This window comes from Salvelinus sp. IW2-2015, linkage group LG1 (genome assembly GCF_002910315.2).
Source record: "Salvelinus sp. IW2-2015 linkage group LG1, ASM291031v2, whole genome shotgun sequence".
In the NCBI taxonomy this organism is placed as follows: domain Eukaryota; kingdom Metazoa; phylum Chordata; class Actinopteri; order Salmoniformes; family Salmonidae; genus Salvelinus; species Salvelinus sp. IW2-2015.
The window spans coordinates 42,929,466-42,949,993 of NC_036838.1; the positions used below are offsets into that span (position 1 = coordinate 42,929,466).

Consider the following 20,528-nt stretch of genomic DNA (forward strand, 5'->3'; position numbering starts at 1 on the left):
GAACATGTGAGTAAAAACACTATGCTCTTTAATATAGAGTAGAAATGACGAAGAGCAAAGAATTGTTAATGCCGTCCATTTGCAAATAAAGTATTTAGACATGACGCAGGCTGTGGCTGCCATGTGGTTTATGTGATAATGTAAAACTGTCAGGAAGTCAATTGAAGCATACAGACAATGTTGTCTTTGTCCTCCGTTTCTGTGTAGGGATTCCGACTGCTGCTCGCCAGCCCCGACGCAGGCTRCAAACTTTTCAGGGGCTTACAGAATGACAGGCATGGACAAGCCAAAATGTTTGACGGTAGGCTTTCAGTCTCAGTGTGTATCACCTTAGTTACAACTGTATCAGCGGAGGCTCCTCAGAARAGGAAGGGGAGGACCATCCTCAGTGATTTTCATAAAAATAAAAATAATGAAACATTAAAGTTATCCTTGTTAGATAAAACTATACAATATATATTTACATCACCAAATAATTGATTAAAACACTGTTTTGCAATGAAGGTCTACAGTAGCCTCAACAGCATTCTGTAGGGTAGCACCATGGTTTAGCCGGTGGACAGCTGGTTTCCGTCCTCCTCTGGGTACATTGACATCAATACAAAACCCAGGAGATTCATTGTTCTCACCCCCTTCCATTGACTTACACAGTAATTATGACAACTTACTCCAACCTATCAGGGCTCTTGCAGCATGAATTGACATGTTGTCCACCCAATCAAAGGATCAGAGAATCAGTCTAGTACTGAAAGCATAAGCTACAGCTAGCTAGCACTGCAGTACATAAATCTTCTTGAGGCACGGATCCCGGTACCGGGATCATTTATCAACAACAACCACTAAACTGCAGAGCGCCAAATTCAAAAATAATACTAAAAATATTTATAATCATGAAATCACAAGTGAAATATACCAAAACACAGCTTAGCTTGTTGTTAATCCACCTATCGTGTCAGATTTAGAAAATATGCTTCCACGCGTTTGTGAGTTTATTCAATCACTAGACAAAACAGAAAGAACAGCTACCCCAAAATTAGCATGGTCACGGAAAGTCAGAAAAGCAATGAGTTAATTGCTTACCTTTGATAATCTTCGGATGTTTGCACTCAGCAGAGACTCCCAGTTACACAATAAATGTTTTTTTGTTCGATAAATATTATCGTTTTATAATCCAAAAACCGGCATTTGGTTTGCATGTTATGTTAGAAAACCACAGCCTCGTTCCGTTCCTGAAGGCAGACGAAATTCCAAAAAGTATCCGTAATGTTTTGCCGATCTGCGGCCAACAAGGCAGGTTCATCTCAGCCTATGCTTCCCTCCAGTCCCTCGACTTCTTGGCACTGACGGAAACATGGATTACCACAGATAACACTGCTACTCCTACTGCTCTCTCTCCGTCTGCCCACGTGTTCTCGCACACCCCGAGAGCTTCTGGTCAGCGGGGTGGTGGCACTGGGATCCTCATCTCTCCCAAGTGGACATTCTCTCTTCTCCCCTGACCCATCTGTCTATCGCCTCCTTTGATTCCATGCTGTCAAAGTTACCACCCCTTTCAAGCTTAACAACATCCTTTCATTTATCGCCCAGGTTCCCTTGGAGAGTTCATCAATGAGCTTGACGCCTTGAAATAGTTCCTTTCCTGAGGATGGCTCACCTCTCACAGTTCTGGGTGACTTTAACCTCCCCACGTCTACCTTTGACTCATTCCTCTTCTCCTCCTTCTTTTCCACTCCTCTCCTCTTTTGACCTCACCCTCTCACCTTCCCCCCTACTCACAAGGCAGGCAATACGCTTGACCTCATCTTTACTAGATGCTGTTCTTCCACTAATCTCATTGCAACTCCCCTCCAAGTCTCCGACCACTACCTTGTATCCTTTTCCCTCTCGCTCTCATCCAACGCTTCCCACACTGCCCCCTACTCGGATGGTATCGCGCGCCGTCCCACCCTTCGCTCTCTCTCCCCGCTACTCTTCTCCTCTTCCATCCTACATCTCTTCCCTCTGCTCAAACCTTCTCCAACCTATCTCCTGATTCTGCCTCCTCACCCTCCTCTCCTCCCCTTTCTGCATCCTTTAACTCTCTATGTCCCCTATCCTCCAGGCCGGCTCGGTCCTCCCCTCCTGCTCGTGGCTCGACGACTCATTGCGAGCTCACAGAAACAGGGCTCCGGGCAGCAGCCGAGCGGAAATGGAGGAAAACTCGCCTCCCTGCGGACCTGGCATCCTTTCACTCCCTCCTCTCTACATTCTCCTCTTCTGTCTCTGCTGCTAAAGCCACTTTCTACCACTCTAAATTCCAAGCATCTGCCTCTAACCCTAGGAAGCTCTTTGCCACCTTCTCCTCCCTCCTGAATCCTCCTCCCCCTCCCTCCTCCTCCCCTCTCTGCGGATGACTTCGTCAACCATTTTGAAAAGAAGGTCGACGACATCTGATCCTCGTTTGCTAAGTCAAACAACACCGCTGTTTCTGCTCACACTGCCCTACCCTGTGCTTTGACCTCTTTCTCTCCCTCTCTCTCCAGATGAAATCATGCGCGTCTTGTGACGGCCGGCCGCCCAAACAACCTGCCCGCTTGACACCTATCCCTCCTCTCTCTTCTCCAGGCCATTTCCGGAGACCTTATCCCTTACCTCACTTCGCTCATCAACTCATCCTTGACGCCGTGGCTACGTCCCTTCCGCCTTCAAGAGAGCGAGAGTTGCACCCCCTGCTGAAAAACCTACACTCGATCCCTCCGATGTCAACAACTACAGACCAGTATCCCTTCTTTCTTTTCTCTCCAAAACTCTTGAACGTGCCGTCCTTGGCCAGCTCTCCTGCTATCTCTTCTCAGAATGACCTTCTTGATCCAAATCAGTCAGGTTTCAAGACTAGTCATTCAACTGAGACTGCTCTTCTCTGTGTCACGGAGGCGCTCCGCACTGCTAAAGCTAACTCTCTCTCCTCTCGCTGCTCTCCATCCTTCTAGACCTATCGGCTGCCTTTGATACAGTGAACCATCAGATCCTCCTCTCCCCCTCTCCGAGTTGGGCATCTCCGGCGCGGCCCACGCTTGGATTGCGTCCTACCTGCAGGTCGCTCCTACCAGGTGGCGTGGCGAGAATCTGTCTCCGCACCACGTGCTCTCACCACTGGTGTCCCCCAGGGCTCTGTTCTAGCCCTCTCCTATTCTCGCTATACACCAAGTCACTTGGCTCTGTCATATCCTCACATGGTCTCTCCTATCATTGCTATGCAGACGACACACAATAATCTTCTCCTTTCCCCCTTCTGATAACCAGGTGGCGAATCGCATCTCTGCATGTCTGGCAGACATATCAGGTGGTTGCGGATCACCACCACTCAAGCTGAACCTCGGCAAGACGGAGCTGCTCTTCCTCCCGGGGAAGGACTGCCCGTTCCATGATCTCGCCATCACGGTTGACAACTCCATTGTGTCCTCCTCCCCGGAGTGCTAAGAACTTGGCGTTGATCCTGGACAACACGCTGTCGTTCTCAACTAACATCAAGGCGGTGACCCGTTCCTGTAGGTTCATGCTCTACAACATTCGCAGAGTACGACCCTGCTCACACAGGAAGCGGCGCAGGTCCTAATCCAGGCACTTGTCATCTCCCGTCTGGACTACTGCAACTCGCTGTTGGCTGGGCTCCCTGCCTGTGCCATTAAACCCTACAACTATCACACCCAGAACGCCGCAGCCCTCTGGTGTTCAACCTTCCCAAGTTCTCTCACGTCACCCCCGACCTCCCGCTCCTCCGCTCTCTCCACTGGCTTCCAGTTGAAGCTCGCATCCGCTAAAAGACCATGGTGCTTGCCTACGGAGCTGTGAGGGGAACGGCACCTCCGTACCTTCAGGCTCTGATCAGGCCCTACACCCAAACAAGGGCACTGCGTTCATCCCACCTCTGGCCTGCTCGCCTCCCTACCTCTGAGGAAGTACAGTTCCCGCTCAGCCCAGTCAAAACTGTCCAGCTGCTCTGGCACCCCAATGGTGGAACAAACTCCCCCACGACGCCAGGTCAGCGGAGTCAATCACCACCTTGGAAACACCTGAAACACCACCTCTTTAAGGAATACCTAGGATAGGATAAAGTAATCCTTCTAACCCCCCCCCCCCCTTAAAAGAGTTAGATGCACTATGTAAAGTGGTTGTTCCACTGGATATCATAAGGTGAATGCACCAACTTGTAAGTCGCTCTGGATAAGAGCGTCTGCTAAATATTAAATGTAAATGTAAAATGTAGAAACATGTCAAACGTTTTTTATATCAATCCTCAGGTTGTTTTTAACATACATAATCGATAATATTTAAACCGGACGGTAACTATTCAATAAAAGAGGGAAAGAAAATGTCGAGCTACCCCTCTCGCGCGCAGGAACTAATCAAAGGACACCTGACTCGTTTTGAAAAATCTCGCTCAGTTTTCAAATAAAAGCCTGAAACTATGTCTAAAGCCTGGTCACAGCCTGAGGAAGCCATTGGAAAAGGAATCTGGTTGATACCCCTTTAAATGGAAGAGAGGCAGGCAACGGACACAGGGATAAAAAAAAGCACTTCCGGGTTGGATTTCCTCAGTTTTCGCCTGCAAAATCAGTTCTGTTATACTCACAGACAATATTTTGACAGTTTTGGAAATATGGAGTGTTTTCTATCCTAATCTGTAATTTATATGCATATTCTACGATCTGGGCTGAGAAATAGTCCGTTTACCTTGGGAACGTTATTAAAAATAAAAAATATCAGAATTCTGCCCCCTAGCTGAAAGAAGATAAAATGTGGTGAGTAGTTGACTCGGTTATGATATGAAGGTTTGGCTTGGAAAGTTTTTTTTTGCCTGGTCACAGACAGCTGATGTCTTGTGCACGGAAGTCCACAGGTAAAGGGAAAATGTGAGAGGAGGAGAGCGAGAAGTAACTATAGTAATTAAAGGGATCATGCTGTTTGTATGTGGCTGCTCTGGAAAGTGAACTGTGCCTATAGAAAGTGAACTATGCTTATAGACATAGATTAGGAATCACTGGCCACTTTAAGGAAATTAAACACTAGCCACTTTAATAATGTCTTCTTATCTTGCATTACTCATCTCATATGTGTAAACTGTACTCTATACTATTCTACRGTATCTTAGTCACTTTAGTTGTTTGTAWACATTGCATCACCCATCTCATATGAATATACTGTACTCTATACTATGCCACTGTAGGGGCGGCAGGTAGCCTAGTGGTTAGAGCGTTGGACTAGTAACCGAAAGGTTGCAAGATTGAATCCCCGAGCTGATAAGGTAAAAATATGTYGTTCTGCCCCTGAACAAGGCAGTTAACCCACTGTTCCTAGGTCATCATTGAAAATAAGAATTTGTTCWTAACTGACTTGCCTAGCTAAATAAAGGTAAAATAAAGAAATAAAAAATCTTAGTCCATTGCCGCTCTGACATACACTACCGTTCAAAAGTTTGGGGTCACTTAGAAATGTCCTTGTTTTTGAAAGAAAAGCACATTTTTTTGTCCATTAAAATAACATCAAATTGATCAGAAATAYAGTGTAGACATTGTTCATGTTGTAGCTGGAAACGGCAGATTTTTTATGGAATATCTACATAGGCGTACAGAGGMATATTATCAGCAACCATCACTCCAATGGCACGGTGTGTTAGCTAATCCAAGTTTATCATTTTAAAAGGCTAATTGTTCATTARAAAACCATTTTGCAATTAAACAATAAAACTGGCCTTCTTTAGACTAATTGAGTATCTGGAGCATCAGCATTTGTGGGTTCGATTACAGGCTCCAGATACTCTACTAGTCTAAAGAAGGCCAGTTGTATTGCTTCTTCAAACAGAACAACAGTTTTCAGCTGTGCTAACATAATTGCAAAATTAATTGCAAAACATAATTGCTTTTCTTTCAAAAACAAGGACATTTCTAAGTGACCCCACACTTTCTAACAGAGGTGTATATATTGTCTTAATCCATTCTTTACTTAGATTTATCTGTATTTTGGGTATATGTCATGAAACTGTTAGATATTACTGCACTATCAGAGCTAGAAGCACAAACATTTCACTGCACCCGCAATAACATCTGCTAAACACGTGTATGTGACCAATACGATTTTTATTTTACTAGGCAAGTCAGTTAAAAACAAATTCTTACTTACAATGACAGCCTACCCCAGCCAAACCCAGGCAATGCTGGGCCAATTGTGCACCACCCTATGGGACTCCCAATCACAGTCAGATGTGATGCAGCCTGGACTTGAACCAGGGACTGCAGTGATACCTCTTGCGCTGAGCTGCAGTGCCTTAGACCGCAGCGCCMCTCGGGAACCCATYATTTGATTTGATTTGTATGTGATCAGGGGTGTATTCATTCTGTTGAAAAGCTTTACTGAAACGGAATGAAACGGGGATAAACATACGTGAATTTGTCTAATAGAAACTCTGCAACTGGTGGACTGGAAACTTTGCAACTGGTGGACTAATGATTACACCCTAGATCAGCTAGATACAGGCAGTATTGAATGTGCCAATCTCTGTCACCTTGATTACTCACAAAATTCTCTTTACCTGTGCACCTACGTTCATAGGCAAAGTTGTAACAACCTCGTTGGGTATAGGGAACGTTTGAGTATCAAGTAGCCTTAACCTATCAATGTTACATTGAGCTGGGTGAATGGAATGCATAATACTGTATGTGTTACTAATTAACACTCACTTCCTTCTCGATCCTAACAGGTCTTGGAGCAGAAGAAGAGATTACGGTAGATGAGATTTTGAGTGATGACAAACTCAGAGCAGAAAACGACTATGTCCAGGTGAGGGAAACTAAACGCCAGATGAACTAGTTACTCAGAGAGGCTAACAGAGCATTGCAGTGCTTGGTGAAATAACCATGTAGATGTTGTGACTGCTGCCGTYCCACAGAGCTGTATAGACTGGAACAGGGATGTCCTTAAGAGGGAGCTGGGTTTAGAYGACGATGATATCATTGATCTGCCCATCCTTTTCCATGTGATGGAGGAGAACAGGGCAGTGGCCTATTACCCAGACATGGTGAGCATACGCAAGTTCTACACTAGAACACCTCCAAACCAAAAGTACTTCTTATTTTATTTGTTATACATTTTACATTACATAATGGCAAACCTCAAAAATGCTGCCAAATCATTTTAGACATTTTGTGATGATTTTCTACATGTGATTAGGAAGTATGCTCAAATCATCTACTACCCAAGTAGCGCAAGAAACAAATCCTAATTGAGGCATATGTCTCTACCTCCAGGTGAACATGATTGTGTTGGGGAAGAACCTGGGCATCCCTAAACCGTTTGGGCCCAAGGTGAATGGCTGCTGTGCCCTGGAGGCAGAGATGACCTCCCTCATGGAGGGCCTGGGACTCAGCTGCACATACATTGATGACTTTGCCTCCTACCACAAACTGCTGGGAGAGGTTCACTGTGGCTCCAACGTCCGCAGGGAACCCTTCTCCTTCAAGTGGTGGAACCTGGAGATGTGAGGGATTTGGGGCAAGGAATGGTTGTAGTTAGAAAGAGGGAATAAGGCTTGATGTTAACAGCAGCAACAATCGCCAGCAGCAGTCATCTTCAAACAACAACAGTAGTCCTTGTACTGTATTACCCCTTTGTCTTTATTAAACATGTATTTGCCTTTTTTTTTTTTACAAAAGGATGAAAAGCTATATTTACAAACAAGACTTTCGAATTTTAACAAGGGCTTAAGCAGATTATCAACGAGAACAGAAATACAATCATCTGAATTAAGCACATTGCAGGTTGGATCTGTTGTTTGGATTGGCTAGGTGCTCAATCCAAGTGTCTTGCATTTACATGTACAAACACAGGTACAGATGAACAGGACCACAGAGAAATGTGCAAGTATAATCTGGAGCCACCAGAGGGTGTGATCCAACTATTCAAGCATTTCTGAAGACTAGTGAGAGTAATAATACATTTATTTTAAGCTTTGAGATGAACATAGTGTTTGATATATTTTGAGTTTCAGTGCCTGGAATACACACTGACTCCAAAGGCTCTCTTAAGCTGATGAAAGGTTACTTTCTCATCTTTCCAATCACATTTCAATTAATAGTATTTTGTTGAATCATAATCTTCAGAATGGTGTTTAATAATAAATATATGTCAAACTAACTGTATTTTGATGTAGTGTTACTTACTTATGCAGAGATCCTTTAGATTCAACTGAAATATTTCCAAAGGAGTGTAAAAGGTTTATGCATTAATGCCACAACTGACAATAAAGCACAACTAAATTCCATATTAGCTTTTGTTCATTTCATTGAAATAAAAAGTAATGGAAACCATGCCTTCATATCAGGTCTTTTCATTATATAAATCTGAGATGAGGGAAAATGTCACTAATCAGGAAATGTAAAACATTACACAAGATACCCAGGTTCCATTCATTGAGAGCAGATGTCTACAAATGAATACATATATCTGTTTAGTTTTATATTCAAACCAGTTGGTGATAGATTCCATTTGGCGATATCCCCCATGGGATAGATTCCTTATATGAAAGGGGATACCCTCCTACAAAGCAGCTTACTTAACACAATCATTAAAAAGGCAACTTCAAGACTTGTCACAGTGTAATTCTTTTTAAAAACCAAGTCAGATTTTCAAAAGATCAGCAATTACTTGAAAATGTAGTGCCGGTTTMCACATCTASACKTATGTATCCCCATATTTCTCTATCGAAACTGATGTAAAGAAATAATAACTCTTTATCTGTCTGCTTTTCTAGAGAAGTTTGACTGGTTTGAAGAAACRATCTATTTCCAGCATGGTACTGTACAGTTGACATGGGTTTGCAAGCAGATTTACACCATGCACCATGTATACACATCCAAACACATACTCTAAATCAAACTAGAGGTTTTAAAAAATAAACTGAAGACAGTAGTCACTGGACAGTAGCTTGGCTTTGGAGGCTGTGTGCTTTGGTTAGGTCACCTTRGAGGAATGTCTGACTGTGTGGTACTATCTACAGTATGGGACAGTGATGAAGACTGATGAGTAATTTAGTTTGGACACCAGACCTTATCAGTAATTCAATACTTCATGTTTTTTTCCTCAGTTTATAGGGGCAATCTGCGATTGCTACATAGATTTTTWAAATTAATTATATATACCCATTTATTCTTGAAGAATATTACTTATAAATGCTTCATGTCGTTAGTTCAACTGTCGTATCCCATCAAAACCCAAAACATAAGCGTTTTTACTCATTTGTTAGTTAACAAGGTAACTGTAAACAAACACTATATAGCCTCACCATGGTTAAAACTATAATTTTGCTATCATGGATGGTCAGTCCTTGCATCCATAGCTGTGTCTAGGAATTTGAGAGTGGTTACTTTTATCCAGCCCCATCACTCAGCTGGTTATCGATACAGTGGCGGGGTAAAGACTTTGTTATTGTTTGAACTGCAGATTACCCCTTTAAATGGCCTGAAATACTTTGACTATAATTATGGAGTCAGTAAAATATTGTCCATTCATCAACATAACCTGTGAACTGCAATTGTACAGTTTGTCAGGGGAAATTAATAATGGAATCAAAACTAGCAGCAGCATGATGATAAAAGTACCTTCTATCAAAAACATGTAACATTTACTAAAAGTTTCTTGTCAACATCCACCATTACACTCTTAATTGACCATTAATAAAACACAAGGCTTAGTGTGACATCAAAGGATCCGGGACACCAAGAGTAACAAATGTACAGTATCATGGTGGGATGTGAGGTTGATCGAAGCAATAATGACAGTTCTTCCAACAATGACAACAGGACAACATCATCTTATCCTCCTCATTCATTCCTCTTTAGCCTAACAGAAAACTTCCCCTAATGCATGATCAACGGGTCTCCTGCAACACCAATCTGTCTAATGCTTAAGATCCTCCCCTCCCTCCACCTTCGAAACAAAACAAAAACAATGCCATAGAGAGGACAAGGGAGAGTATACTATGAGTTACCACATGAACAGATTCAGATTTCACAGAGYTCATGGAGCAGAAATWTATGCAGGCTAAGCSAGCCAACAGACAACAGCCAGAAGCGATACTGTGTGAGTGGCACTCCTTTTGGGAATGGGTGCKGKCCRMTCCTCTCCTTCACCTCTCTTGGCATGCTAGGAGTCAGCCACATAGAGTTGGGATGAGGGATGGCTGTAAGTGCATSTCCATGGACCTGGCTGTTCAGACTGGACTAGCCTAMACCAGGTCTGTCTGTCTGTCCCAGCGACTAGCTCTGGTCCTCCTCTGCATCTGTGGTGGAACACACGTGCGCTTGCTTCATCTCCTGYAGGGGGTGCMTCTTATGGGAATGCTGTKGGAGGMGGGACTGGGGTCAGACACTATCTTTACTACTACAGGTCGCACACAAACATCCAAATACAGACATGGGTAACACGTGGTCAGTAAGCTACATCTACTGAGTTGAACAACTACAGGTACCTGCTAATGGACATCCATGTAGTGATCAATGGGGAGAGGCTAACAGTTCTGGACGCAGACACAGAAAGAAAATGACAAGGTTAACAAAGACCACAATTACTGAACAACAATGAAGAGGAAAAGTTTAGGGCATTTGTACATTTATAAGCAGTTTTTTATAAAATGGTTTATATATACCTGTATGTAAGCGGAATGAAATCTGTCTTCAATGTACACAGCTAGTACAGTGAACGAGCAGAGATGTTACAGAGGATCTGATTATTAAATTAGTAAACCCGATCTCACCGATGATGACCGCTCTGTCTTGTCTCGGCTCTCCGCCTTTTTGAGCTCTTCGCCTTTGCTCCCCTCAGGCTGCTGGGACCGTGCAGGTGCTGTCAGGAAGGGGTAGACATGAGCCATCATGACAAACAAACTCAACTTTTTGTACCTTATGGCAGTATTGAAAACATTAATGAAACAACTCACCTGGAGAGCTGCCCTGGCTGGTGGCACTAGTACTGCTCACACTATCCTCTACCCAGGAGAGGTACGCAAATGAGTCCCTCTTGTGTGGTGTTCCAGAAAAGGACAGGCTCTCCTGCAACAAACAAACACAACAGAAATTGTCAGGATCTTTAGCTTTTTGTTCATTTTGAGTGTGTCATTATTATATTGACATGACCTCTATGTGATGGTGTGCTGTATGCTAGTGATTGACGATCGAAAAAGAGGGGCACCTACCAGTCCTGTGTCGTACTCTTCGATGCCTCGTTATCCGTGTTCCTCCACCACACTGGCGAAGCTGCTGGCGTTGGACGAGGAGCGGGACATGTCCTGGGCCTCAGGGATAGACGGGGCCCTGCAACACATGGCCAAACTACACACCTGGGTTACTCTGACGACTCTAACATGCACGCACACACACACACACACACACACACACACACACACACACACACACACACACACACACACACACACACACACACACACACACACACACACACACACACACACACACACACACACACACACACACACACAACCACAACACACACACTATACACATGTTCTTCAGCATGGGCTTGACAGCACTATTAAATACTGTCTATTCACCTGTTCTTTGTTGTGGGCATCTCTGGTGAGCTCTGATTGGATGAGTTCTCTGATTTGGGGTCCTGGGAGATGTGTCCACTGTCTGGAGTCCTCTGTGTGCTGGGGGACACTTCCCGACTGAGGTAGGAGGGGATAGAGAGGCATCAGGATGGGCTCATAGACATTACTGCTAATCAGTGGAGGCTCCTCAGAGGAGGAAGTGGAGGACCATCCTCTTCCGTGAATTTCATAAAAATTAAAATTGTAAAACACTGAAAAGTTATGCTTTTTAGATTAAACTATACTAAATATATTCACATCACCAAATAATTGATTAAAACACACTGTTTTGCAATGAACGTTTACAGTACTCTGTAAGGTAGCACTATGGTGTGGCCATACGACAGCTAGCTTCCGTCGTCCTCTTGGTACACTGACTTCAATAGAACACCTAGGAAGGAGGCCCCTTCCATAGACTTACACAGTAATTAGGACATCCTCCAACCTATCAGAGCTCTTGCAGCATGAACTGACATGTTGTCCACCCAATCAAAGAATCAGACAATGAATCTAGTACTGAAAGCATAAGCTACAGCTAGCTAGCACTGCATTACATAAAATGTGGTGAGTAGTTCAAATCAAATCAAATCAAATTTGATTTGTCACATACACATGGTTAGCAGATGTTAATGTGAGTGTAGCGAAATGCTTGTGCTTCTAGTTCCGACAATGCAGTAATAACCAAGGAGTAATCTAACCTATCAATTTCACAACAACTACCTTATACACACAAGTGTAAAGGAATGAAGAATATGTACATAAAATTATATGAATGAGTGATGGTACAGAATGGCATAGGCAAGATGCAGTAGATGGTATCGAGTACAGTATATACATATGAGATGAGTAATGTAGGGTATTGAAACATATAAAAGTGGCATTGTTTAAAGTGGCTAGTGATACATGTATTACATCAAGATGGCAAGATGCAGTAGATGGTATAGAGTACAGTATGTACATATGAGATGAGTAATGTAGGGTATGTAAACATTATATGAAGTGGCATTGTTTAAAGTGGCTAGTGATACATTTTTCCATACATTTTTCCATTGTTAAAGTGGCTGGAGTTGAGTCAGTATGTTGGCAGCAGCCACTCAATGTTAGTGGTGGCTGTTTAACAGTCTGATGGCCTTGAGATAGAAGCGGTTTTTCAGTCTCTCGGTCCCTGCTTTGATGCACCTGTACTGACCTCGCCTTCTGGATGATAGCGGGGTGAACAGGCAGTGGCTCGGGTGGTTGTTGTCCTTGATGATCTTTATGGCCTTCCTGTGACATCGGGTGGTGTAGGTGTCCTGGAGGGCAGGTAGTTTGCCCCCGGTGATGCGTTGTGCAGACCTCACTACCCTCTGGAGAGCCTTATGGTTGTGGGCGGAGCAGTTGCCATACCAGGCGGTGATACAGCCCGACAGGATGCTCTCGATTGTGCATCTGTAAAGGTTTGTGAGTGCCTTTGGTGACAAGCCGAATTTCTTCAGCCTTCTGAGGTTGAAGAGGCGCCTTCTTCACCACGCTGTCTGTGTGGGTGGACCAATTCAGTTCGTCCGTGATGTGTACGCCGAGGAACTTAAAACTTACAACCCTCTCCACTACTGTCCCATCGATGTGGATAGGGGGGTGCTCCCTCTGCTGTTTCCTGAAGTCCACGGTCATCTCCTTTGTTTTGTTGACRTTGAGTGTGAGGTTATTTTCCTGATACCACACTCCGAGGGCCCTCACCTCCTCCCTGTAGGCCGTCTCGTTGTTGTTGGTAATCAAGCCTACTCGCACTTTCAGTTTCGCGCGAATGCTGCCATCAATCCACGGTTTCTGGTTTGGGAATGTTTTAATAGTTGCTGTGGGTAGGACATCGCCGATGTTAATAAACTTGCTAATAAACTCGCTCACCGATTCAGCGTATTCGTCAATGTTGTTTTTTGACACAATGCGGAACATATCCCAGTCCACGTGATCGAAGCAATCTTGAAGCGTGGAATCAGATTGGTCGGACCAGCGTTGAACAGACCTGAGCGCGGGAGCTTCCTGTTTTAGTCTCTGTCTATAGGCAGGGAGCAACAAAATGGAGTCGTGGTCAGCTTTTCCGAAAGGAGGGCGGGGGAGGGCCTTATATGCGTCGCGGAAGTTAGAATAACAATGATCCAGGGTTTTACCAGCCCTGGTAGCACAATCGATATGCTGATAGAATTTAGGGAGTATTGTTTTCAGATTAGCCTTGTTAAAATCCCCAGCTACAATGAATGCAGCCTCAGGATATGTGGTTTCCAGTTTACATAGAGTTGAYTCAAAGAGAGAGAAAGAACAGTTAGTTGAACAGTTTTGAACAAATTAACTTCTTCAAAAATGAAGGAGAAGCAAGAGAGAGAGAGACTTTTTTTCACTTTCACTTACTTAGCTAGCAAATGCAGGTGGCCAGTTTAGTTACTCAAACACCCGGCTCAAACAAAGGGATGCTATGCTAGCTAGCTGGYTATGACCAACACAACACTTGAACTCTTCCAAGTCAAGGTAAGCTTTTGGTTTTATTAATTTATTGCCACCGGGGCCCGCCGGTGTAACTGCTTACTGACTATACACTAACGTTACTGCATGATTGTAGCAGGTTTACTAATGCATTAGTTATATTAGCTATGTTGACTAGGACTTTACTTTAGCTAATATGGGGACAACGATGTAGGATGTGTGTAGTGGTTATGACATGGTTTGGCTTGGAAAGGTTTATCCGCCTGGTCACATACAGCTGATGTGTTGTTCATTGAAGTCCACACACGAAGGGAAAGGTGAGACGAGGAGAGTGCATAGAGGCAAGAAGGAATACAACAAAGCTGCTATGAAAGTGAACTGTGTTTATGCGTGATCAGAGGTGTATTCATTCCGCCGATTCTGTTGAAAAACGTTTCTTTTAAACGGGACTGACATGAACTATTTATGTTGTCTAACCAATCAAAGGATCAGAGAATCAGTCTAGTACTGAAAGCATAAGCTTCAGCTAGCTAGCAGAGCAGGGCAAAAAATGTGGTGAGTAGTTGACTCGGTTATGATATCAAGGTTTGGCTTGGAAAGTTTTTTTTGCCCGGTCACAGACAGCTGATGTGTTGTGCACTGAAGTCCACAAGCGAAGGGAAAATGTGAGATGAGGAAAGTGCATAGCTGCGGGAAGTAATTATACATTGATCAAAAGGATCATGCTGTTTCTATGTGGCTGCTAGGAAAGTGAACTGTTTGTGTGTGATCAGGGGTGTATTCATTCTGTCGAACAACTTTACTTAAATGGGAGAACAACTTTACTTAAATGGGATAAACATACCTGAATTTGTCTAATAGAAACTCTTGTTTGCAACTGTTGGACTAATGATTACACCCTAGATAAGCTAGATGCAGACAAGAGTGTACAAGGCGGTATTGAATGTGTCACTGTCTGTCCATGTGTCACTGTCTGTCATCTCACTTTTTTTTTCGACCTGTGTTTTAAACTTTCATTCATAGGCTAGGTTGTAGCAACCTCATGATTGATATCGGGAAAATTAGAGTATCATGTAGTAGCCTAAACCTATCGATGTTACATTGAACTGGGTGAATGGAATATGAATGACAGTCACCCAACATGCTGTAATAGAAATAAGGCCGTGCTCATGAGAAAAAAAAATCGTCCCTCATCATATAAACGACACTGACCGCCACTGCTGCTATAATGCATATCAGTTTATCGATTGGAAGAGTCAAACACCAACACGTCTCTCCAGTCACCTGGCATATCTTTGAATGCCTCATCTCTTTACCCCAAAGGTTGTGTGTTCGAATTGCGTCGGTGACAACTTTAGCGTCTTAGCTAATAACCAACTTTAGCTAAACACAACAATGCGTTTTGCAAGTACTTTAGCATGTTAGCTAGCCATACTTTAACATATCCCTAACCCTTAACCTATCCCTAACCTTAACCTACCATTAACCTGCTAGCTAACATTAGCCACTAATGTTAACGCAACGGCGACACAGTTGACCGCCATTCAGAATGACTTGGTATTGGACCATACTTCTGGTACCTTTCATTTCTCATCTTCTATGCTTTCTCTCTGACACCCCATTTTCCTCTTTCTTCTCTAGGTATCCCAAGAAGCCCTCCTCTCACCTCCTCTCCTGCACCTCCTGGATGTTCTCGATCCCGATGGCGCTGCTCCGTCTTGCACTGAAGGGCCCAGACTTCTTCCTGGTGGGGCTCTTCCCAGGAATGATCAGAGACTGGGGAGGAGTGGCTAGGTTAGTCAGCCACAATACTATATTCCTCTAGCATGACTTATAAAGTAAAAGACAGAGGCTACTGTAGGGCTATAATACACAACTTGGTCTGTTTTACATTCAGTGAAAACATGAACTCCATTCAAATAGGCATTTGTTGATTGGCATTTGTTGAATGTCATTGAGATTCTGCAGCACAATGACTCAAATGCCTTCCGTATTTGATACTTGCTATCTACAACACATGAGAAACGTTATGGGGGGACTAAAATGAAGTGACAGTGGCTTGTTGGTGAAATACTATTTGAGCTACTCCATCATGTTGTATGAGTGAAAGAGAGGAATTGATACACAAAGGTAATAAACCAGTAATTATTTTCACAGACCTTTCCACTTTTGTGACGGAAAATCTTATTACCTAAATTATAGGTTTCTTACAACCTAGTGGTTTTACCCCACACTTGAGATGTAGAAAATGATTGCTTTATAAATGGCTCTAAAAAAATATTAGTTTCAGCAGAAAGCAACAGTAATTGAGTCATGCAAAGAGACATAGAACCACACAAGTAAGCGAAGAAAAGAGCAGAGAAATAGCACATTAGAAGGGAGATTTATACATGAACCTCTTCTATTGTTCCTATCCCTATGGCACTGCCGCGACGTCCATGATACCTACTGGGACTTTTCCCTGGGACAAGTAATGACTGAACCACACAGGGGAGGAGGAAGCAGAGAAAGAGAAAGGGATAAAGAGAAAGAGGATGAGAGTAGAAGATACAATAATACACCATTTGAACAGCATGGTACAAATTAGAATGTGAGCTCACAGTACACCATACGATACAGAAGACAGGAGACATATGAGCACATATTTAAAGGCCATTCACATTGAAAGACCATTCATATTGAAAGGCCATTCCCATTGAAAAGCCATTCACATTGAAAGCTGGACTAAAGTTAGAGACCACAGAGTGCGGAAGGAAATTGAATAAGATACAGCATATGGGCAGAATAGCCCGTGTAGCTTGGTCTCACTCTTCTTTCCTTGTCCTGACAATGAACAAACACAAAGAGGAGTTTGTCAAATCACAGAGTGAACCTGTTTAAATAGGTAGATGAGAGGTAGAGAGATGGAAAGGAGGGACTGGCACAATCCAAAGGGCAGATTTACTTTTTGGAATGTAGCAGGAAAAAGTAATTAGTAAACCAATAGTAAACCAGCAGCTGTTTCTTTGGATTGCATGCCAGAGTACTTGCAACCTGTAAAGTGACACAAAGTGGAAAAAGATGCATGCATACACTTCTTATCTCCACAACTGCCTTCCATGCACAGCTCCATGCCAGACTAGCTTCCTGCAGCGCCCATGTAACACTCATGACAGCAAGGTAACAAGGGAGGGCAAGGTAACACTCATGACAGCAAGATAACAAGGGAGGGACTCTGGGTAGTCTGACAGCTAAACTCATCTCTTCTCAAATGGCTCTCAGGTTGCCAGAGAAAGCAATTCAAGCTTCACAATCTTAGAAGACTCAAAAGCCCACAAAGTCTATGAAGTGGCACAAAGGGTTAAAGGTTCTTCGAGATCATTCACATAAAATCAACTTTCCAAAAAGCACACCACCACCTACTTATAGCCTCAACAGGTCTGTGAGCAGATTATACCATCATACCAAGTCCAGCTACATCTAACATCTCTGATAACTGGATTTAACTATATGAAATGAATATGATTTAGGGTTGAGCATGACTTTGAATGACATGGAAGACACATTTCAGATGAATGTATTCAGTTGTACAACTGACTCTGTATCCCCTTTCCCATTCTCATGACATGGAAATAAACACTACTGTAAAATAAACAGTGGTTCATATGAAAATGCCATGGAAAAAGTTATGGAAAATGGCAAACTATGGAGGTGACTGATATGAGGGTACCATATATGAAACATTGTGTTTAATCAAGGGATTTGAGCACAGGTAGGTACAGGCGGTCAATGACTATCCCACAGTGGAGAGAGGATAGTGTATGCAGTAGTTGGTATTGGGTGTTGTTAGAGGAGGGTCTGTGTCTACTACAGGGGAGTCAGTAGACAGGCCCACGTGGGCCTCTGGTAATACCAAAAGGGTTACTTACTATCCCTGGGGTTTTGGGGGTCTCGGTAAAGCTGCTACTGAGACTAGTGGAGACAGTGTGTGGCTTCTTGTTACTGAGGCCCATGGCATCCATWGACTGGCTTCTGCTGCGGATCACCCGCTACAGAGTACAGAGAGAGATGAGGAGACACGATCGGTGAGTGTGTATGGACCCTAAACTTCGCCTCAACCACACTAACCCTGAATTCTAATGATAACCTGTGATTGAGATTGTGCAGGACCGTATGTGAACACTTGAGAGCAGTGTAGATCAGTGAGAGTTAAAGAGTCTAAAAGAGAGAACATGTCTTTTAGTGGAAGAGAGGAGACAGTTCCAGTGATTCACACTGACAGGTAGGTTTGAATGAAGTCTGAGGGTGGGTATTCAGAGGAGAGTGCATAATAATCCTTCAATGTCTTTCAAGTGTTCAGTAGACTCATCCATGAATGATGTGCAGGGCTGGAGAGAGACTGACAGAGTAAGAGAGATGCAGAGAAAGAAAGAGAGTGGAAAAGACAGAGGGAGAGAGAGAGTGAGACAGAGAATAAGAGAGAGGCACAGACAGAAAGAAAGTGGGAGGAACAGAAGAGAGACAGAGAGCGAGAGAAGAGAGAGAGAGAGAAGAGAGAGAGAGGAGAGAGAGAGAGAGAGAGAGAGAGAGAGAGAGAGAGAGAGAGACAAGACAGAGCCAGAGAGGAAGAGAGCAGAGTGGCAAATGGGGAGCCATGCGGGCAGGCTCATCCGTTCCCTAATGAGAGGCCATTACAGTGTTCGTCAGAGACACACAATCACAGCTCCTCCACTGCCATGGCTCACTGCCCTGCCCAAACTCCACCACCCTAATGGTCATTGATGGAGGACTTAGAGTCAGAGTGCTGGATGCACATTGACAGGGACGCTCCCAACTCTCTGATCCTCCTCTGGTCACATGACACAGTGGGATATGATATGGTAACAGCCAATCTTCAACAGCATCAGCGCACTTCCAGAGAGCAAAAACACTTCCTTTTCTGTGCCTTATTTTTCATGCATGAATACCCAGAATCCCTTCCAGGAAATAAAGAAAGCATTTATTTTTCAATATTCAACCTCTTTCATGCAGGTCAAGTGCCCAATTAAGCTTGCACCTCGCATAGTAGGGGGTTACCTTAAAGGACTCAAAGAAGCCCCCTCCCCCCCCAGCCCCATTCTCCAGTTTGTCCTCGTCCCCTCCCAGGCCCATCATGGACTGGCTGTTGATGTGTAGCTCCTCATACAGGGTCTCCAACAGGGCCGACCGCGTGCGCTCCTGACAACAACACACACTCATCAGTCAGAGGATAGTGTCCTCAATAAAAATCAATGACATGTAAACACTTGTGCAGACAATTCTGCAGGCATTCAGTGTACAATACAGTTCAACACATGAACGCACACACAGAGACACAAACATGTGCCTTTACAGAGATACAAACAAAGGAACAGGAGCTGATAGTCTGCAAACGGCCATGATCCAGTCATTCACCCTCACATACAGCATCCACACTAACACAGACAGACGGTACGGTAAATGGTGCAGCGAGAGCAGCGTGACTCCGCCCCCACACTGCATAGCATGCCGTGGCACGCTCCTGCTCTCACCTCCAGTTTTGCAAACTTCTCAGCCTTGTAACAGGCATACTCCGCATTGATCAGCTTAGTGAACAGGAACTCATGGAACTCATAACCCTAGAGAAGAAAGGGAGGGAGGAGGAAAGTCTGAATTAATATATGTTGTCCCTCTCATGGGCTCACCTAGTTTATCCATTATTTAGATTCATGACTTCTCACCTTTTTAAAGATGGCTGGGTCCGGTAGAGCGGGTCCAAAGAAAGGCACATCATCTCTCGCTGTCACAGACACCTGGAGGGGTAGAAGAGAGGTAGAATGTACCCAAATGACAACAGTCCATATGACACCACTAAATGACATAACACTGACTAGCCTATATAAACATTTAAGAGGCAGGTAATAGGCAGGAACAAGCAGGACAGTTAGTTGCCAGTCAGTTACTGATTGATCTCTAATAAGGAATATGCAGGTTGCTTTGTGCCAAGCCTCTATGTATTGAAATAGGAGGCTTGAACAGGTTTATAGACTGTGAGGAGTCCAACTATCCCTCGGCTAACAGTACCTTGTAYGTGACATTGTCTGAGCAGGCATTCTCCACCTGCACCACCACGTAGGCATGCAAGAAGTTGGAGGCTATCATGTCTGGCACAAAGGGTGTGTTTTCCTCCTGAAACAAGATGGCCACGATGTCGTTGCCTATGTGCCTCTTCCTCTGCAACTGCAAACACAACATTGTCACCATTATGGATATAAACTTAACCACTACATTTAGGTCAGCCAAGAACACCTATGTAGATTAATTAAATAGGTAAATACTCCACTAAATGCATAGTCTACTACAGAAACAATTTGTGATTACTAATTGTATGTATGAAACATCTCTCTACAAGCACTTTTCATAAAACAGTGGAGGTCATGTGATGCATATTGAAAGG

General features: G+C 43.7%; 2 protein-coding genes across 2 annotated transcripts in view; one reads left to right on the plus strand and one right to left on the minus strand.

Annotated features, from left to right (window-relative positions):
* The window catches only part of LOC111976596 (protein-arginine deiminase type-4-like), a 14,071-nt gene extending 5,454 nt beyond the window's left edge, over positions 1–8,617 (plus strand). The window contains exons 4-7 of the mRNA XM_070442940.1: positions 208–301; positions 6,737–6,816; positions 6,926–7,054; positions 7,284–8,617. Coding sequence (XP_070299041.1) covers positions 208–301; positions 6,737–6,816; positions 6,926–7,054; positions 7,284–7,517 — 537 coding nt within the window. The 3' untranslated portion in view covers positions 7,518–8,617. The remainder of the gene's footprint in view (positions 1–207; positions 302–6,736; positions 6,817–6,925; positions 7,055–7,283) is intronic.
* A 1,063-nt stretch (positions 8,618–9,680) lies between these two features.
* The window catches only part of LOC111967989 (rap1 GTPase-activating protein 1-like), a 149,296-nt gene continuing 138,448 nt past the window's right edge, over positions 9,681–20,528 (minus strand). Inside the window, exons 14-24 of the mRNA XM_070445078.1 lie at positions 20,156–20,311; positions 19,813–19,884; positions 19,624–19,710; positions 19,151–19,291; positions 15,762–15,871; positions 11,600–11,716; positions 11,225–11,360; positions 10,970–11,081; positions 10,787–10,875; positions 10,502–10,549; positions 9,681–10,373 (exon numbers count right to left, since the gene is read on the minus strand). Coding sequence (XP_070301179.1) covers positions 11,255–11,360; positions 11,600–11,716; positions 15,762–15,871; positions 19,151–19,291; positions 19,624–19,710; positions 19,813–19,884; positions 20,156–20,311 — 789 coding nt within the window. The 3' untranslated portion in view covers positions 9,681–10,373; positions 10,502–10,549; positions 10,787–10,875; positions 10,970–11,081; positions 11,225–11,254. The remainder of the gene's footprint in view (positions 10,374–10,501; positions 10,550–10,786; positions 10,876–10,969; positions 11,082–11,224; positions 11,361–11,599; positions 11,717–15,761; positions 15,872–19,150; positions 19,292–19,623; positions 19,711–19,812; positions 19,885–20,155; positions 20,312–20,528) is intronic.